Source organism: Exophiala xenobiotica, assembly GCF_000835505.1.
Source record: "Exophiala xenobiotica strain CBS 118157 unplaced genomic scaffold supercont1.4, whole genome shotgun sequence".
NCBI lineage: Eukaryota > Fungi > Ascomycota > Eurotiomycetes > Chaetothyriales > Herpotrichiellaceae > Exophiala > Exophiala xenobiotica.
The window spans coordinates 248,125-261,575 of NW_013562491.1; the positions used below are offsets into that span (position 1 = coordinate 248,125).

Consider the following 13,451-nt stretch of genomic DNA (forward strand, 5'->3'; position numbering starts at 1 on the left):
CCTGCATTGCTTCAGCCTTACATCCACTTCGCAACAACGACGTATCCCGTTTCGAACGCTAACCCATGATACGATGCCACTTTGATCCACGTCGTCCCCTATTTTGCGGATTTACCACGTTGAGCAGGTCGCAAAACTCGGACGAATCCGTCCTTGAGCCTACTGTGTACTGGAACTTTCTCAATCGTCTTTGTTATGGTGTCAATGCGTAATACCAACGTTATGTCCATTATCTCCACCACGTCACCGTGACAAAAGTCTCCGAGGTGTAAGGTGTATATATCTAGGTATGTAGCCCGTGTTCTTCATCGCTTGTCTGCCTTCGACCAGTTGCTATCTCCTATCCCCGTGTGATATACCTTCCTGCGCAACCACGTCAGTTCTCGCAATGGCGCCCATTCAATCCTCAGCAACGTCCGCTGCTACTTCGATTACAGATCTCTCCAAACCTCCTCAACCTGAAATCGAGGGGGAAAATGAGAAAAAGCAAGAGCAAGAGGTCAACCTCAGTCGAAAGAGCTCGGGATCCCACTCGGTGCCCATCGACAAAGATGGCGAGTTGGCACGCGAACTTTCTCGCATCGACACCTCTGACTACCCATCCGCCTTCCCCTTGGCTATGATCGTTGTGGCTCTGGCATGCAGTATCTTCCTGGTGGCTTTGGATATGACCATTGTCGCTACCGCCATTCCCCGGATTACGGACCAATTCCACAGTCTCGATCAGGTTGGTTGGTATGGATCGGCCTTTTTCCTTACCATCGGCTCGTTCCAAGCAACATGGGGCAAGCTCTACAAATACTTCCCTTTGAAGATCTCATACCTGGCCAGTATCTTTATCTTCGAAATCGGGTCCTTGATCTGTGCCGTCGCCAACAACTCAACCACCTTGATCGTCGGTAGGGCGATTGCTGGCATGGGCGGTGCCGGTATTGCTTCCGGCTCTTACACCATCATTGCATTCTCCGCTCCGCCTAAACACCGACCTGCCTTCACAGGAGTCATGGGAGCCACGTTTGGTGTGGCATCCGTCATTGGCCCACTCCTGGGTGGTGTTTTCACGGATAATTTAACCTGGCGATGGTGCTTCTACATCAACTTACCTATCGGCGGTGTAGCTGCAGCCATCATTTTCCTCTTCTTCCGCACCCCTAAAGCTGCTCGACCACAGGCCGCCACGTGGCAAGAAAAGCTCCTCCAGATGGATTTCCCCGGCACATTCGCGATCATGGCTGCCATCGTTTGCTACCTGCTCGCCATGCAGTGGGGAGGCACCACCAAGAAATGGTCCGACGGGTCTGTCATCGCCGTGCTTGTCCTATTCGGCATCCTGGTGATCGCATTCCTTGCCATTGAATATTTCCAAGGCGATCGCGCTCTTCTTCAAGGCCGTCTCCTTAAAGACCGAACCATCGCCTCCATGTGCGCATACATCTTCTTCACGGCAGGATGTTTCTTCATCCTCCTATACTACCTCCCCATCTACTTCCAGGCTACTCGCAACGTTTCCGCCGCCAAATCCGGTATTGACAATCTTCCTCTTGTTCTGGGCGCCTCACTCTTTACCATTGCCTCCGGCGGCCTCCTGACAGTCTGGGGACAGTACATCCCACTCATGGCTGTCGGTTCCATCCTGGCGGCAGTCGGGTCTGGTATGATTTACACTCTGGAGATCCACTCCGGTAGCGACAAATGGATCGGCTACCAAGCACTCGTTGGCATTGGCTTGGGTCTGATCTTCCAAATCCCCGTCATTGTCGGACAGGCTATTGTCAAACCGTCAGACCTCAGCTCGGTATCGGCAGTCATCCTGTTCTTCCAGACTATCGGCGGTGCTATCTTCATTTCTGCCGGCCAATCTGGCTTCACGAACAAGATGCTGCAAGAAATTCCCAGACGAGCTCCCGGTGTCGATCCAGCGCTTGTCATCGCTACTGGCGCTACAGAACTCAGAAAGGTCTTCAACGCCGAGGAACTCCCGGGCATCTTGTCCGCCTATATGGAAGGTCTACGCGTGCCGTTCGCCATTGCCATTGCCTGCGCGTGTGTCACGTTCTTGGTCGCCTTCACGCCCAAATATGAGAGTATCAAGGGTAAAGTCAAGCTGGATGCCGGTGGTGCTTGAGATATCCCTCTCTCAGTTGTACCGCAAATCGATACGAATTATTCAAACGATCTCGTGCAGTTAAATGGTGTTTCAGACGAGGATTTTCCGACGCTCCCCTCTTGGTTCCGTCTTCCGAGGCGCAGAGTTGTTTTTTAACATTCGGAACTTTGTGCAGAACTTTGTGAATGACACTGGGTATTGAGCATAGCTCTGATTTTCACGGGGTTCTCATTATCATTGGCATGGGCACGAAGAATGACCTGGATTGAGGACGATTCAACACATATTGTATACCACATTAATAGAGACGAATGCATTATCTGGAGTTAACTGGGAAAACATATAGACATTTTGTGTTGTATTTGCAGCTCCGATTACACAACCTCAGGTCTGTGCGAACATAGACACTCGGTGACGGTATGCAAGAAGCAGATGGTACCTTTATAACTTGGTCCACGCATACTTACTCAATCTCTACCGACTTCGACCTGGATTTCAAATCTCAAGGACGCCAAACATCGCAGTCTCGCGTTCTGCTTATTTGCATTTGCATTTGCACTCTCCTAAACTCCACTTCCATCTTCAAGAGAGGCTCAAAAAGGCATAAGTTCCAGCTCAGGGCGATGCTCACCTCTGTTTTTTCAAGGCCAGCACATCTTCTCCATCCTTTTGACTTTGCCCGCTTTCTCAACCTCGATCCGACGTGCGCTCATGTACTAGGACCCGAAAACTTCAGCTCCAGCTCAGCTCAGCTCAGCTCAGCTGCATCGGACTGTACCACAAACGCTCCCTTGCGTAGGAAGGCCCGGGCATCGCGTTATTACTTCATCTTTTTTTTGTGTTGTCTCGCTCGGCATGCGCATGAGATCACACACATACTGTATCCATACACACTGATCTACGGCTTACGGAGTTACTAACGAGTAGCAACTGCGACGAGCAACCTTTCACTCAGGAGGTCCCGGTCTTTTCAGGGTCAGTAAGGCCAACCCAATCGAACTCCACATCTTTTTTTTTTGCGTTCCCTAACCTCACTACGTAGTACTTGTGCACACAATGCGTACAGACCTTTCCACGCCCTTCTACCACTACGACGACAATGCCGATATTCTTGATGGGCGGCCTGAGATCTTCGCGATCTTCTACTGAGCAGGCACAAGGGCACAGGCGATGACAGGGCACGGGTATGGGGCGGAGGAAACGCCCATCCGATGCCGTCGTCCAATCGTCAACATTCGTCCGGTTACCTTTTGCCTGTACCTCCCACCCCCCCTTCTGACTTCTCATTGTACTACGTATCCGGACACAGTGCTGTGATACAACGACTCTGGCAATACGGATACGCTGATTTCCCGCTCCGAGGTCCTCCGTACCTTACCAAGAGTGACGACTGCCACGCATAAGGTTACCTACCTACGTAAAAAGACCTGCATGGTGAACACTCACGGCTAGTATCTTTCCTTTCGAGCTCGAAGTGCCTAGTGGTATGGATAGTCTCCTCGCTCGAAGGCCGCGAGTGCTCTGCACCTTGTGCTCTTATCATGCAAGTACTATTGTACTAGCAAGGATCCACTTCCATCATGACCAATGTTGAAGACTTGCGCTTCTTTTCGAACTCTTGTTACTCATGATACATAGGCACTTATTTACATATGACGCCTCGCATTGCCTTTGATCTTTCGGCTCTGGAGAAAAGGCAGACGATCCATCCCGACAATGACAACACAATCTTCCGTTTTATCAAACAAGCCACTGGCAGTATGTTTGCCGCCCTAGCAAGCTTTTCTGTACATCCCTTCTCGGCCGACACCATGCAGCCGTGGCAGCCACAAACACTCGGACCCAAGACTCAAGACTCAAGCTCGCACTGTCTAAGCATGAACATTCAACACATCCTCGCTGTCCGTAATGCACCCATGGCTCGCATCGCCCACCAACTTGGCATACTTGGCCAACACGCCCCTCGTATACCGTGGCTTGGGTTTGTTCTGGTTCCACTCGTCCCTTCGTCTCGACAGCTCGGCCTCGTCGACGCTGACATCGAGCGTTCTCGTCTCCGCATCGATGACAATCTCATCGCCATCACGCACAAGCGCAATCGGGCCTCCCTCCATCGCCTCGGGGACGATGTGCCCGATCAAGAAACCATGCGAGCCGCCACTGAACCGACCATCAGTGATGAGCGCGACGTCCTTGCCCAACCCCGCGCCCATGATCGCAGAACTAGGCTTCAACATCTCCGGCATACCCGGCCCGCCCTTGGGTCCTTCATACCGAATCACCACGACCGTCTTCTCGCCCTTCTTGATGTCTCCCTTCTCCAGGGCCTCAATAAACAAGTCCTCCGCATCGTAGACCTTAGCCTTGCCTGTGAACCGCAGCCCCTCTTTGCCCGTGATCTTGCCTACGCTCCCGCCGGGCGCCAGGCTGCCCCTGAGTATCTGAATATGTCCCGTCGGTTTGATCGGGTCGGAGAAGGGCTTGATGATGGTCTGATCGCTCGGGAAGTCCGGCGCATTCTCGACGTTTTTCTTGAGTGTCTGGCCTGTGATTGTCATACCCTCGCCCTTGACCACGCCCTCTTTAATCAAGAATTTCAATAGTGTAGGGATACCGCCAATCTTGTGGAGGTCGTTGAACACGTATTTCCCGCTCGGCTTGAGATCCGACAGGAACGGCGTCCGATCGCTTACGGCCTGGAAGTCGTCAATGGTCAGTTTGACACCCGCGGCGTCGGCCATGGCAATCAAATGCAGCACCGCATTCGTGCTGCCGCCCGTGATCATGATCACGACCATGGCGTCCTCGAAGGCCTGCCGTGTCATGATGTCTCGTGGACGCAGGTCGAGTTTGAGCGCGTTCTTGATCGCCCCGCCCGCCGCTAGACACTCGAGTTGCTTGGCCTTTGAGACGGCCGGGTTGGACGAGCTCCCCGGTAACGTCATGCCGAGCGTCTCGATGGCGCTGGCCATCGTGTTGGCGGTATACATGCCACCACAGGCTCCTGAGCCGGGGCACGCGTGGCGAATAATATCGAAGCGCTGGTCCTCATTGATCTCGCCTGTGATGAATTGTCCATAGGCCTGGAAGGCCGAGACGATGTCGATGGGTGCGTTGTTCTGCGTGGATGCGCAGCCGGCGGCTATGCTGCCTCCATAGACCATGATGGACGGCCTGTTGACGCGCCCCATGGCCATGACAACGCCCGGCATGTTCTTGTCGCAGCCTGGTATGGAGATGTTGGCGTCGTACCATTGTCCCTGCATGACGGTCTCGACCGAGTCGGCGATGATCTCGCGCGATTGCAGGCTGTATCGCATGCCCGTCGTGCCCATGGATATGCCGTCTGACACGCCAATGGTGTTGAATTGCATGGGCATCAGGCCTGCGTCGGCGACGCCCTTGCGCACGATGTTGGACAGGTCCATCAGGTGCATATTGCAGGGATTGCCGGTGTACCAGACTGAGGAGATGCCGACTTGGGCTTTGTTCATGTCGGATTCGCTCAGGCCGGTGGCGTAGAGCATGGCTTGCGACGCGCCTTGGGATTTGGGCTGTGTGATGTTTCTTGAGACCTTGTTGAGGCCATTTTGCTCGGAGGAGTCGGCGCGCCGGCCGTGGGAGGATGAGAACGGACGGCTGCGATTTCTATTAGACTTAGGAGCGTCATAGCTGGAGGAGTAGCCTACATGTCTCGAGCATAAACTTGAGTCCTGAGCCGCCTCAGTCGCAGGCTTCGAAGAGATGCCGAAGCTTTCATGATGGGCAAATCCTTTCCAGCAATCGGTCAGAGACAACGAAGCAACTTCTGCTGCAATTTCTCAAGGCGTGGGCTCTTAAGCGTCCTTGTATGTACCAAGCAGTGAGTCACGATCCACCCCTGGCCCAAGATCGATCACTTCAGCCAGCTTCGAAGCTCGACCGGCACTTGAATAGGTGTTTGTTGCAGGTTGAGTCAATCCTGAGCGCAGGCGATATTTCTATTTCTATTTCTCCAATTCCGAACAAAGTCTGGGATGGCGGGGACAAAACCTCATCGAGCAGGATGCAGCCAATCAGAATAGTTGCAATGAGAGCCTCCCCAGACCTTTCGGGGAGTCCAACATGACTCCGGAGTGTTGGTCGGTAAGACAACCGCAGCATCTTCTTGGGTCTACAGTACACAGTAAGGTAGGTAGCTTATGGGGACGGCTGAAAGGAATCACCCCGTGCTAATATTCTTCGGAGGTAATTGCTCAACTGTCTTTCTGAACATCAGGAATCCTCCCATTCGACATTTCTATAAAGTCACACTCTCGTTCAGACAGCATTCGGTGAGACCTTCTTCGTATTCTGACAGATGTAACCAAGCGACAAGCCTCTATAAGTACCTTAAACTTCAGTCTACTCGGTATTCCCGGGCGTAATGCATGCTCATCATATTTTTACAGCGTTTCCTCTTCGACCCATCGAAGACCACCATCCACCTGAATTCCATCCTTAACCCAAGCCATCTCGCGGATCTCAGCCAGTGGTTTCCGTCGAGTATTTCGTTTCAACAATGCGTCCACGCAAGCATTGGCACCTTCAAAATCTTTGCCTTTGTCAGGATCCCAATCGCCGTCTTCGTCACCAAATTTAACCCAGGCCCACTCGCATCGTGCGATTCGATGAGGCGTCCGCGCTCGTAGCGTGGCTGGATCTCCTCTCGCTCCAGGCAGAGGATCAAACGGCAAGCGGCCTTCCATCAGCGCATACAGAAGAACTCCCAGCGCCCAAGCATCCGTCTGACGCCCGTCGTATGGCTGTCCCATCAGGATCTCTGGAGCCGCATAATCCTCACTGCCACATCTGGTGCTAAGCAGGGGACTCTCTGGCGGTTCAGGTATTCGACGCGAGAGACCCATATCAGTCAGAGTGACAACAGCTCGATCTAGCGTCTGCCAATTGGCGACATCGGAATGAACTCGCACGGGTATGTTGAGCAAGACGTCTAAAACTGTCAGCATGGGACCATGACCAGCGGACTTTGCGACACCTACTTTCCAGCTTGATGTCACGGTGAACAACAAACTTTTGATGAAGGTAGCGTGTTGCCGAAACAAGCTCTGAGAATATCCTCCGCACAAGTGTAGGCACCAGGACTTCCCGATGTTTTGTTGCGACCTCGAACAGGTCTCCACCAGGACAGTAGTTCATAACCAAGAGTGCTCGAGCGTGCCCGTCGTTGCCAAAGGCCTTCAAGTGGACCAAGCAAGGATGTTGGATCGACTTCAAGATCTCAACCTCCCGCTTCAATCCAATCTCGATCCTTTCGGCATCTGCGCCGCCAGCTGGTCCATGCTCCACCACTTTGACTGCGACCAGTCTTCGAGACCGAGCCTTGACGCCAGCCATATTCATGCTCTCTTGGCGATAGTCAACGCTATCCTTTCGGTCTTTGTGAATCAACCTCACCGCTAGGTAGACCTTACTGAAAGTTCCTTGTCCAAGTACCCGAATTGCTTCGTAAGATCTTGGTTCCCCTGTGGTGATGCTTTTGGCATGGAAGACTTCCAGTCTGGGACGTTTAGCTGCTGGTTCAGCTTCGTGGACATTTGCGGCTTCATGCACCACCCGAGGTGGCGTTGATGGTCGAACATGGGGCTTAGACGTTCTTCTGTCAGGACCGAGGAACTCCTCACGATGCATGGAGGGTTCCCCTGTCAATCCAGATGGTGGTCCAGCGGTCGACACAGCCACATGCCGTGGTTTTGGCACCGCTAGAGCCTCGGGAACATAGTCACTCACACTTCTAGGGTGTGCATCTTCGTTATGGCTATCCTGTTCGTCAGACGGATGCGATCTCGGAGGAGATTTTAGACCGGGATAACCTTTACGGCGTGGAGACGTAGGTGATAAGTTGGAGGAAGTGGCAGAAGGAAAAGCTGGAGGAGGCATGTCCACCTTAAGAGATTTGAGAGAGGAAATAGAAGAGCCACGAGACCGGGTCCGCGAGAGTGCTCGGAGTGACTCAAATGCACCCATGGTCGGCGAAGGTAACGGCGTGATATCGAGCATGGCAGCGATTTGCGGCGACGAGATGGTCGTCCCAGGAGAAACAGAGCCAGCAGAGGAGTGGAGATGTGCTCGAATACTTGGGACTCGAAGTGGGATGCTGGAAGCAGAGGAACTCGATCGTAACCGCGGCTCGGATTCTATCGAATGAGTAGAATTCGATCGCTTGAGCGTAATGCCATCAGTCCTGATATGCAACCCGCTGAGAAGGTGGGCAGCATCACGATGTGCCCGGTGAGAATTCTCAGGGGAGTTTGACAGCTGTACATTCTGAGAGAAGGCCTGCTGGTTTGCTTGGAAGATTCGAGCATGGTTTTGATATATGACCTCCTCCATAGGATCGCCATTGTGTGTTTGTGCCGGGGGTGTCAACAGAAACCGATCTTCTGCCCATACTCCTGGCTCGTTTGGTTGATCTTGGTCTTGATTTTGATCTCGAGGAAAGCGATATTGACCCAGGTCATCCTGGACATTACGAGTGCGAGACTCGGGAGGAGGGTGGTTCGGAGATGTGAGTCGGGAGTCTGTCATGGTGTTTTACAGGGATGATCAGGTAAGACGAGGGGTGCTGCCCGAGGCGAGGTGTCTGCTTCATTAGCGGGCGCATGGGAGAAGCATTGTGGTGGTGTTGACGATCACGATTGAAACGGCAAGCGACAGGAAAGGAAAAGTGTTGTCTGGTCAGGAGGCATAATGTGGTTGAGACTGTCGTGGTGGCAGGACCGCAGGTTGTTCTGAAGTTGTGAGAGACAAAAGACACTTTCTTTTGGCCTCACAGCCTCCGGCGCAGGCGGCGGGGCACTCGGGGGTGGTTGTGCCTGAAACGGCGCATCAAATGGGAATGAGCAAGCTCCAAAATTACTTGGTTCGCCCCGAATTTAGCGCCCGTGGCTTCGTAGATCGTGTCCCGTCTACCGGTAAGCAATCAAGGCACCGTCAGCACCAATCAACGACCAGCAGCGAGGCTCGAGGCTGCCAGGGCTGATATGCTGATATGCTGTTGTGCCTGACCATGACCCTGCATATCCATCTCGAAGTCGACATCTATGATTCATCTTCATGCACAGGACTTGATATTGCAAGTCATGCAATCTTAGGGACTCGCGCAAGCCCACATACTTCACAAATCACCCCTGCTACACCTAGGTTTCGATGATCATATGGCCTCACAGGAACCCCACCTCATGCGTTGCTCGCCGAGCAGTACAGCAGCAAACCATTTTCAGATTGTCCTTTGGCCGGTTTTCCGCCAGCAACCTATAGGAATGTCTTACAATGAGAACGTCTGGAGGATCTCGCAATGGTCCGTCTTGACTTTCGTGCGCAGAACATTCACGAAGACCCGTTAGTCTGACCGCATCTTCTTCACGAACTCACTCTGCATAAGGTACGCAGACATTTGCCCTTTCCCTCACTGCGATGGTCTGAGTCGAGAGGACTGCAATACGCCTTGTATGTGTCACCATATTGACCTGCTTCAGCGATCTAGAAATTAACCCCAATCGATCTCAGCCGACTGAGAGTCTCTTGCACTTTCGTTTCTGCGTGACTTAGTAAAGGCCCAAGTGGTCCTTAGAACTCCTTACCACAGATAGCATGTTCAATACCTTCGGCTACGTCGAAAACTTCCGAATGCAGACAAGGCAACACGGTAGGTGCTCCTTCGGATTCCCCCAAGAAAGCGCTAAGGACATATCAGCGCGTATGCAGCCTACGTCAGTGAATCTTACCTATTCATGTCGATGATGTTGACTTTGAGACGATATTGACCAGGCTCGGTGATGACGATGTCTGAGAATGTAGCATATGCAAGCGTACGACGCTCCCCGTCCTGCTCTTCATTAATCGGATGGATCGAGTCCGCAGTCCTCCCTCGCAGCAAGTCGGTCCGTGGCGGGGCCAGGCTCTGTTCCATATCTGGCGTGGTAAGAGATACAATGGCCCAGACGCCGCTTAGGTCAGGTAGAACGACTGGTTCGTGGGCACCTTGGCTCTCCTGCTTCTCATCTCCGGGCGTGGTTGTAGTGCTGAAGGTTACAACGATGGGTATCTGGAGTGTTACTCCAGCTGCAATCTTCGGAGGTGGTGCAATGGCGAGCTCCATTTGAGAGGTGCCCAGGAACTGTAAGACACAAGAGCCGCCGCTGTTTGAAGGCTGTGAGCGATAACTTTCGCTACCAAAAGACTTGAGTGAGTGAGTTGCTTGATGTCACTACCTGGATCGTGAGATCAGTATTGGAGCGGCATGACTTCTTCGAGCTTACCTGCTTGTCTGAGGTTCGTCTTGAGATGTCGATGTGCAGTGGTAAAAGACAGCTTCTCTGGTGAGCTGGGAAGAAATTGATCTGTCTTTAGGTTATGTCGACGACTTTGGCACATCCGAGAATTAGAGTGAGGCGCGCGCATTGTACTTCTGCAAGGATGTTTGCAGACTGGATACTCCTGACTCGATATGTACGTGATGGCTCAAATGATGCTCAGGAGACTGATAGCATAGGCACGCGTACTCGATGGATTGCGTATGCTCCTTCTCGGGTTTCAACCTAGGGCAAAGGAACACCTCCACCAATTCAAGTTTGGAGGGTGGTGCCGTGGCGCCGGAGACGAATGAAGCGAAGGAGGCGCTGGCCAGAATCTGCTGTTGCAGTTGTAACCTGTATGAAGTTGCAAGTCAGGACGAATCGGACTGATCTGAGTCGACCTTGAACAGCATGAGCGGCAGCCATGGGAACAGATTTGAAGATATCCGCTGCCACTTGATGGATCCTAGCCAGGGTGGATGTCTTGACCACCAGGGTCTTCAACTAAGGAGGGAAGCAGGTGCCACTTTCTCGACTAGAAACACTGATAACGTGGGTCTGCGGGCAATATAAGTCCCTCCTCAGCCGAAGGCTGCGAAGCGGCATGCCTCGCCGGTATAGACCGATCGTCCAATTGATGGGTTGGAGCATCGAAGGAGATGGACACGGTCCATCACGAAGAATTGCAGCGGAAGCTGGAAGACCCTTAGATCGAGCTCCTCTGTGGGCCGTTTGATTGTAAACGAACAATGTCGATTTACCATGCTCCTTAGCGAGGCACGGCCCTGTGGTGCAGCAGATGTAGACTACAATGACTCGTGATCGGCCATTGCTCTGCTGCCTATGGTTTGTGGTCCTTTGAACTCCAAAAAGGAGGGCCGTCTGATGGCGTATGGTGTGAGGTGTTGGTCGTTTTCCTACCCTTTTCACCGCCTCGATATGCCATGTTGAGCACGCGTCGGACACAAGAATGGTCATTGCGAGCCATGGCGCTGTAACCTGACTCACGACATTGACAGATCCGATCTGACAGGCACAAAAGGGCATACAGAGAGTAGGATTAGTGTAACGTGTGCGAGGTCGCCAATTCCATGGAGTATCGCAAAATCCGGATAAGGCTTGGTATGAGGCAAGGGCATGGCACGCGAGAAAGGAAGGAATGACAACTCGACAAGGTCCCAAGCAAACCGAAAACAAACGACAGGAAGACGAGGGATTGACTGATCCCTGCAGCTATGAAAGAAGCAAAGGGAACGAGCTGTGACTAGGCGGACAGACCCCGGCAGCAGTCCGTTCAGCAAAGCGGAACCGCCATGGACACGATCTCTGCGTCAAGCCACATCTGAATCGTCAGGAGACTGTTACTCGAGGATGATTGTGAAGATGATAGAAGATGGATGTTGACAAGTTGCATCCGTCCGGCTGAAAGAGGTATAGCCAATTTCCAGGTATTTTCTTGATGTCAAACGGACAGCCTCTCAAAATGCTTTCAGTTACCAGGACATTGTTGATCTACTCAACTTCCCGTGAAGATATGTCCGTAGGGACGTCTATCGACTTCATGAGTGAATCATGCAGCCGATATGCATTTGTCGAAGTGTTGATTCGCCCTTGCTGGAAGACAGGCGTTGATGATGACTTCACCTTCTGCTCTCGTCAAACTCCTTCCCAGAAAGAGGTGCACCTTCTCTGATGATCATATTTCCGGCCGGGCAAGAGAGAACGATGGCCCATCGGTATCTTTCGGTCCCGAGCAAGTCTCCCTTCATTCATGGATGCCCGTTACTAACATTCGATCTAAACATATATTGTATGTCCTCATTCCACCTCCGTTGCCCCCATCATTCTATCCCCTTCGAGCATCATTTCCTGGGCTTGCGCCATGGCTGAGGATGCATTGTGCTCAATACGAGCGACGAGGGATGGCACGCTCCATCACATGCGACTATTCAGCTATGTAGGTCTATGATACTTTGCGTATACTGCGGGTTACACGAACTGCTCTTCAGCCTTCGGTAATCCCGACCGATCTCCCCGGAACGTTACACAACCTCTCGGATCGACCACTTTCGACTCCTTCAATTACGTGCCTGTCAACGCCGCACAACGAGTCTCCTGCTGAGAACATCTTGGCCGACTACCAGCGAATGGTAAATCGGACAGCTTGAGACGACACTTCCGGGGGCAGGGATCCTCATCTTGAGACAGCAACGTACAGCGGATCGCCCCATGAATGACAGCAACACATCTGTCCTTGGTTACTATAAATGTTCAGTTATTTCAATTCTTTAGCCGAACTCGTCGGACACCCCATCATATTGCATATTCCTGCAATTTTCAGCCTGGTCATCTGCGAAGCCTACCACATTTGCTGCCCGCCCTTACACGCCGAGAAGTTCTTAGACCGACGCCGTCATCGTCTTACAGCCAATGAGCAATGTTTTGGGTCATTCCCTGCATCTTGGATCAGCTTCCGGCGCCCCATGAACCAGCGAAACCACCCAGAGTGCATGATATGCACTCCTCATCTACAGCGTCTCCAAGGAGCATTCCTCATGTCCATCTGTGAGTCAAGGGTGCCGAGCTTTCGCACAGAGAAAACCCTACAGGGTCTCTGATGAAACATCTCGCCTTCGGGCGAACGGCAGAGTGCTGGACGCGGAAATGCACTCCACGTATGAGCTTCTCTTTCTCAAGTTGTCCGTACCCGGGTCAACATCATATGGCAGTATGACCCGGAAGTCACGCCATGAACCAGAGGATCAACGCTTGGGATCAAGGTGCAAGTCGGCTTCTTGCTTGGAGAAAGTGTTGCTTGTCGATTGGTGAGCGTTGCTGCGTTATGGTGATCAGGCGGATCCTGAGCACGGAATTGCAATCTCGATGACTATTGGTAAAGGCAGGAAGAGCTCCTCAGCGCCGAGTCCTCCGCGCCTCCACCACGCACTTTGCCTGAGCACCGTGGTAACACGACCCTGTGGAATATCGAACCAAGTGGATACTGCTTA

General features: G+C 52.5%; 4 protein-coding genes across 4 annotated transcripts; 1 reads left to right on the forward strand and 3 right to left on the reverse strand.

The window, feature by feature from the left end:
- The first annotated feature begins 320 nt into the window (after positions 1–320).
- On the forward strand, positions 321–2,595 carry PV05_06250 (uncharacterized protein). Its single transcript, XM_013458969.1, has one exon. The coding sequence runs from the start codon at positions 389–391 to the stop codon at positions 2,123–2,125; it is 1,737 nt and encodes a 578-aa protein (XP_013314423.1). The 5' UTR covers positions 321–388; the 3' UTR covers positions 2,126–2,595.
- A 1,097-nt stretch (positions 2,596–3,692) lies between these two features.
- Positions 3,693–6,068, reverse strand: PV05_06251 (dihydroxy-acid dehydratase). Its single transcript, XM_013458970.1, has 2 exons — positions 5,797–6,068; positions 3,693–5,746 (listed from the first exon to the last, which is right to left on the reverse strand). The coding sequence occupies exons 1-2, from the start codon at positions 5,865–5,867 to the stop codon at positions 3,979–3,981; spliced, it is 1,839 nt and encodes a 612-aa protein (XP_013314424.1). The 5' UTR covers positions 5,868–6,068; the 3' UTR covers positions 3,693–3,978.
- Positions 6,069–6,416: 348 nt separating this feature from the next.
- PV05_06252 (uncharacterized protein) lies at positions 6,417–8,864 on the reverse strand. Its single transcript, XM_013458971.1, has 2 exons — positions 7,129–8,864; positions 6,417–7,079 (listed from the first exon to the last, which is right to left on the reverse strand). The coding sequence occupies exons 1-2, from the start codon at positions 8,672–8,674 to the stop codon at positions 6,532–6,534; spliced, it is 2,094 nt and encodes a 697-aa protein (XP_013314425.1). The 5' UTR covers positions 8,675–8,864; the 3' UTR covers positions 6,417–6,531.
- A 548-nt stretch (positions 8,865–9,412) lies between these two features.
- PV05_06253 (uncharacterized protein) lies at positions 9,413–10,601 on the reverse strand. Its single transcript, XM_013458972.1, has 4 exons — positions 10,408–10,601; positions 9,874–10,359; positions 9,730–9,827; positions 9,413–9,684 (listed from the first exon to the last, which is right to left on the reverse strand). Exons 2-4 carry the CDS (start codon positions 10,245–10,247, stop codon positions 9,629–9,631), a joined length of 528 nt encoding a protein of 175 aa, XP_013314426.1. The 5' UTR covers positions 10,248–10,359; positions 10,408–10,601; the 3' UTR covers positions 9,413–9,628.
- Positions 10,602–13,451: the final 2,850 nt, after the last annotated feature.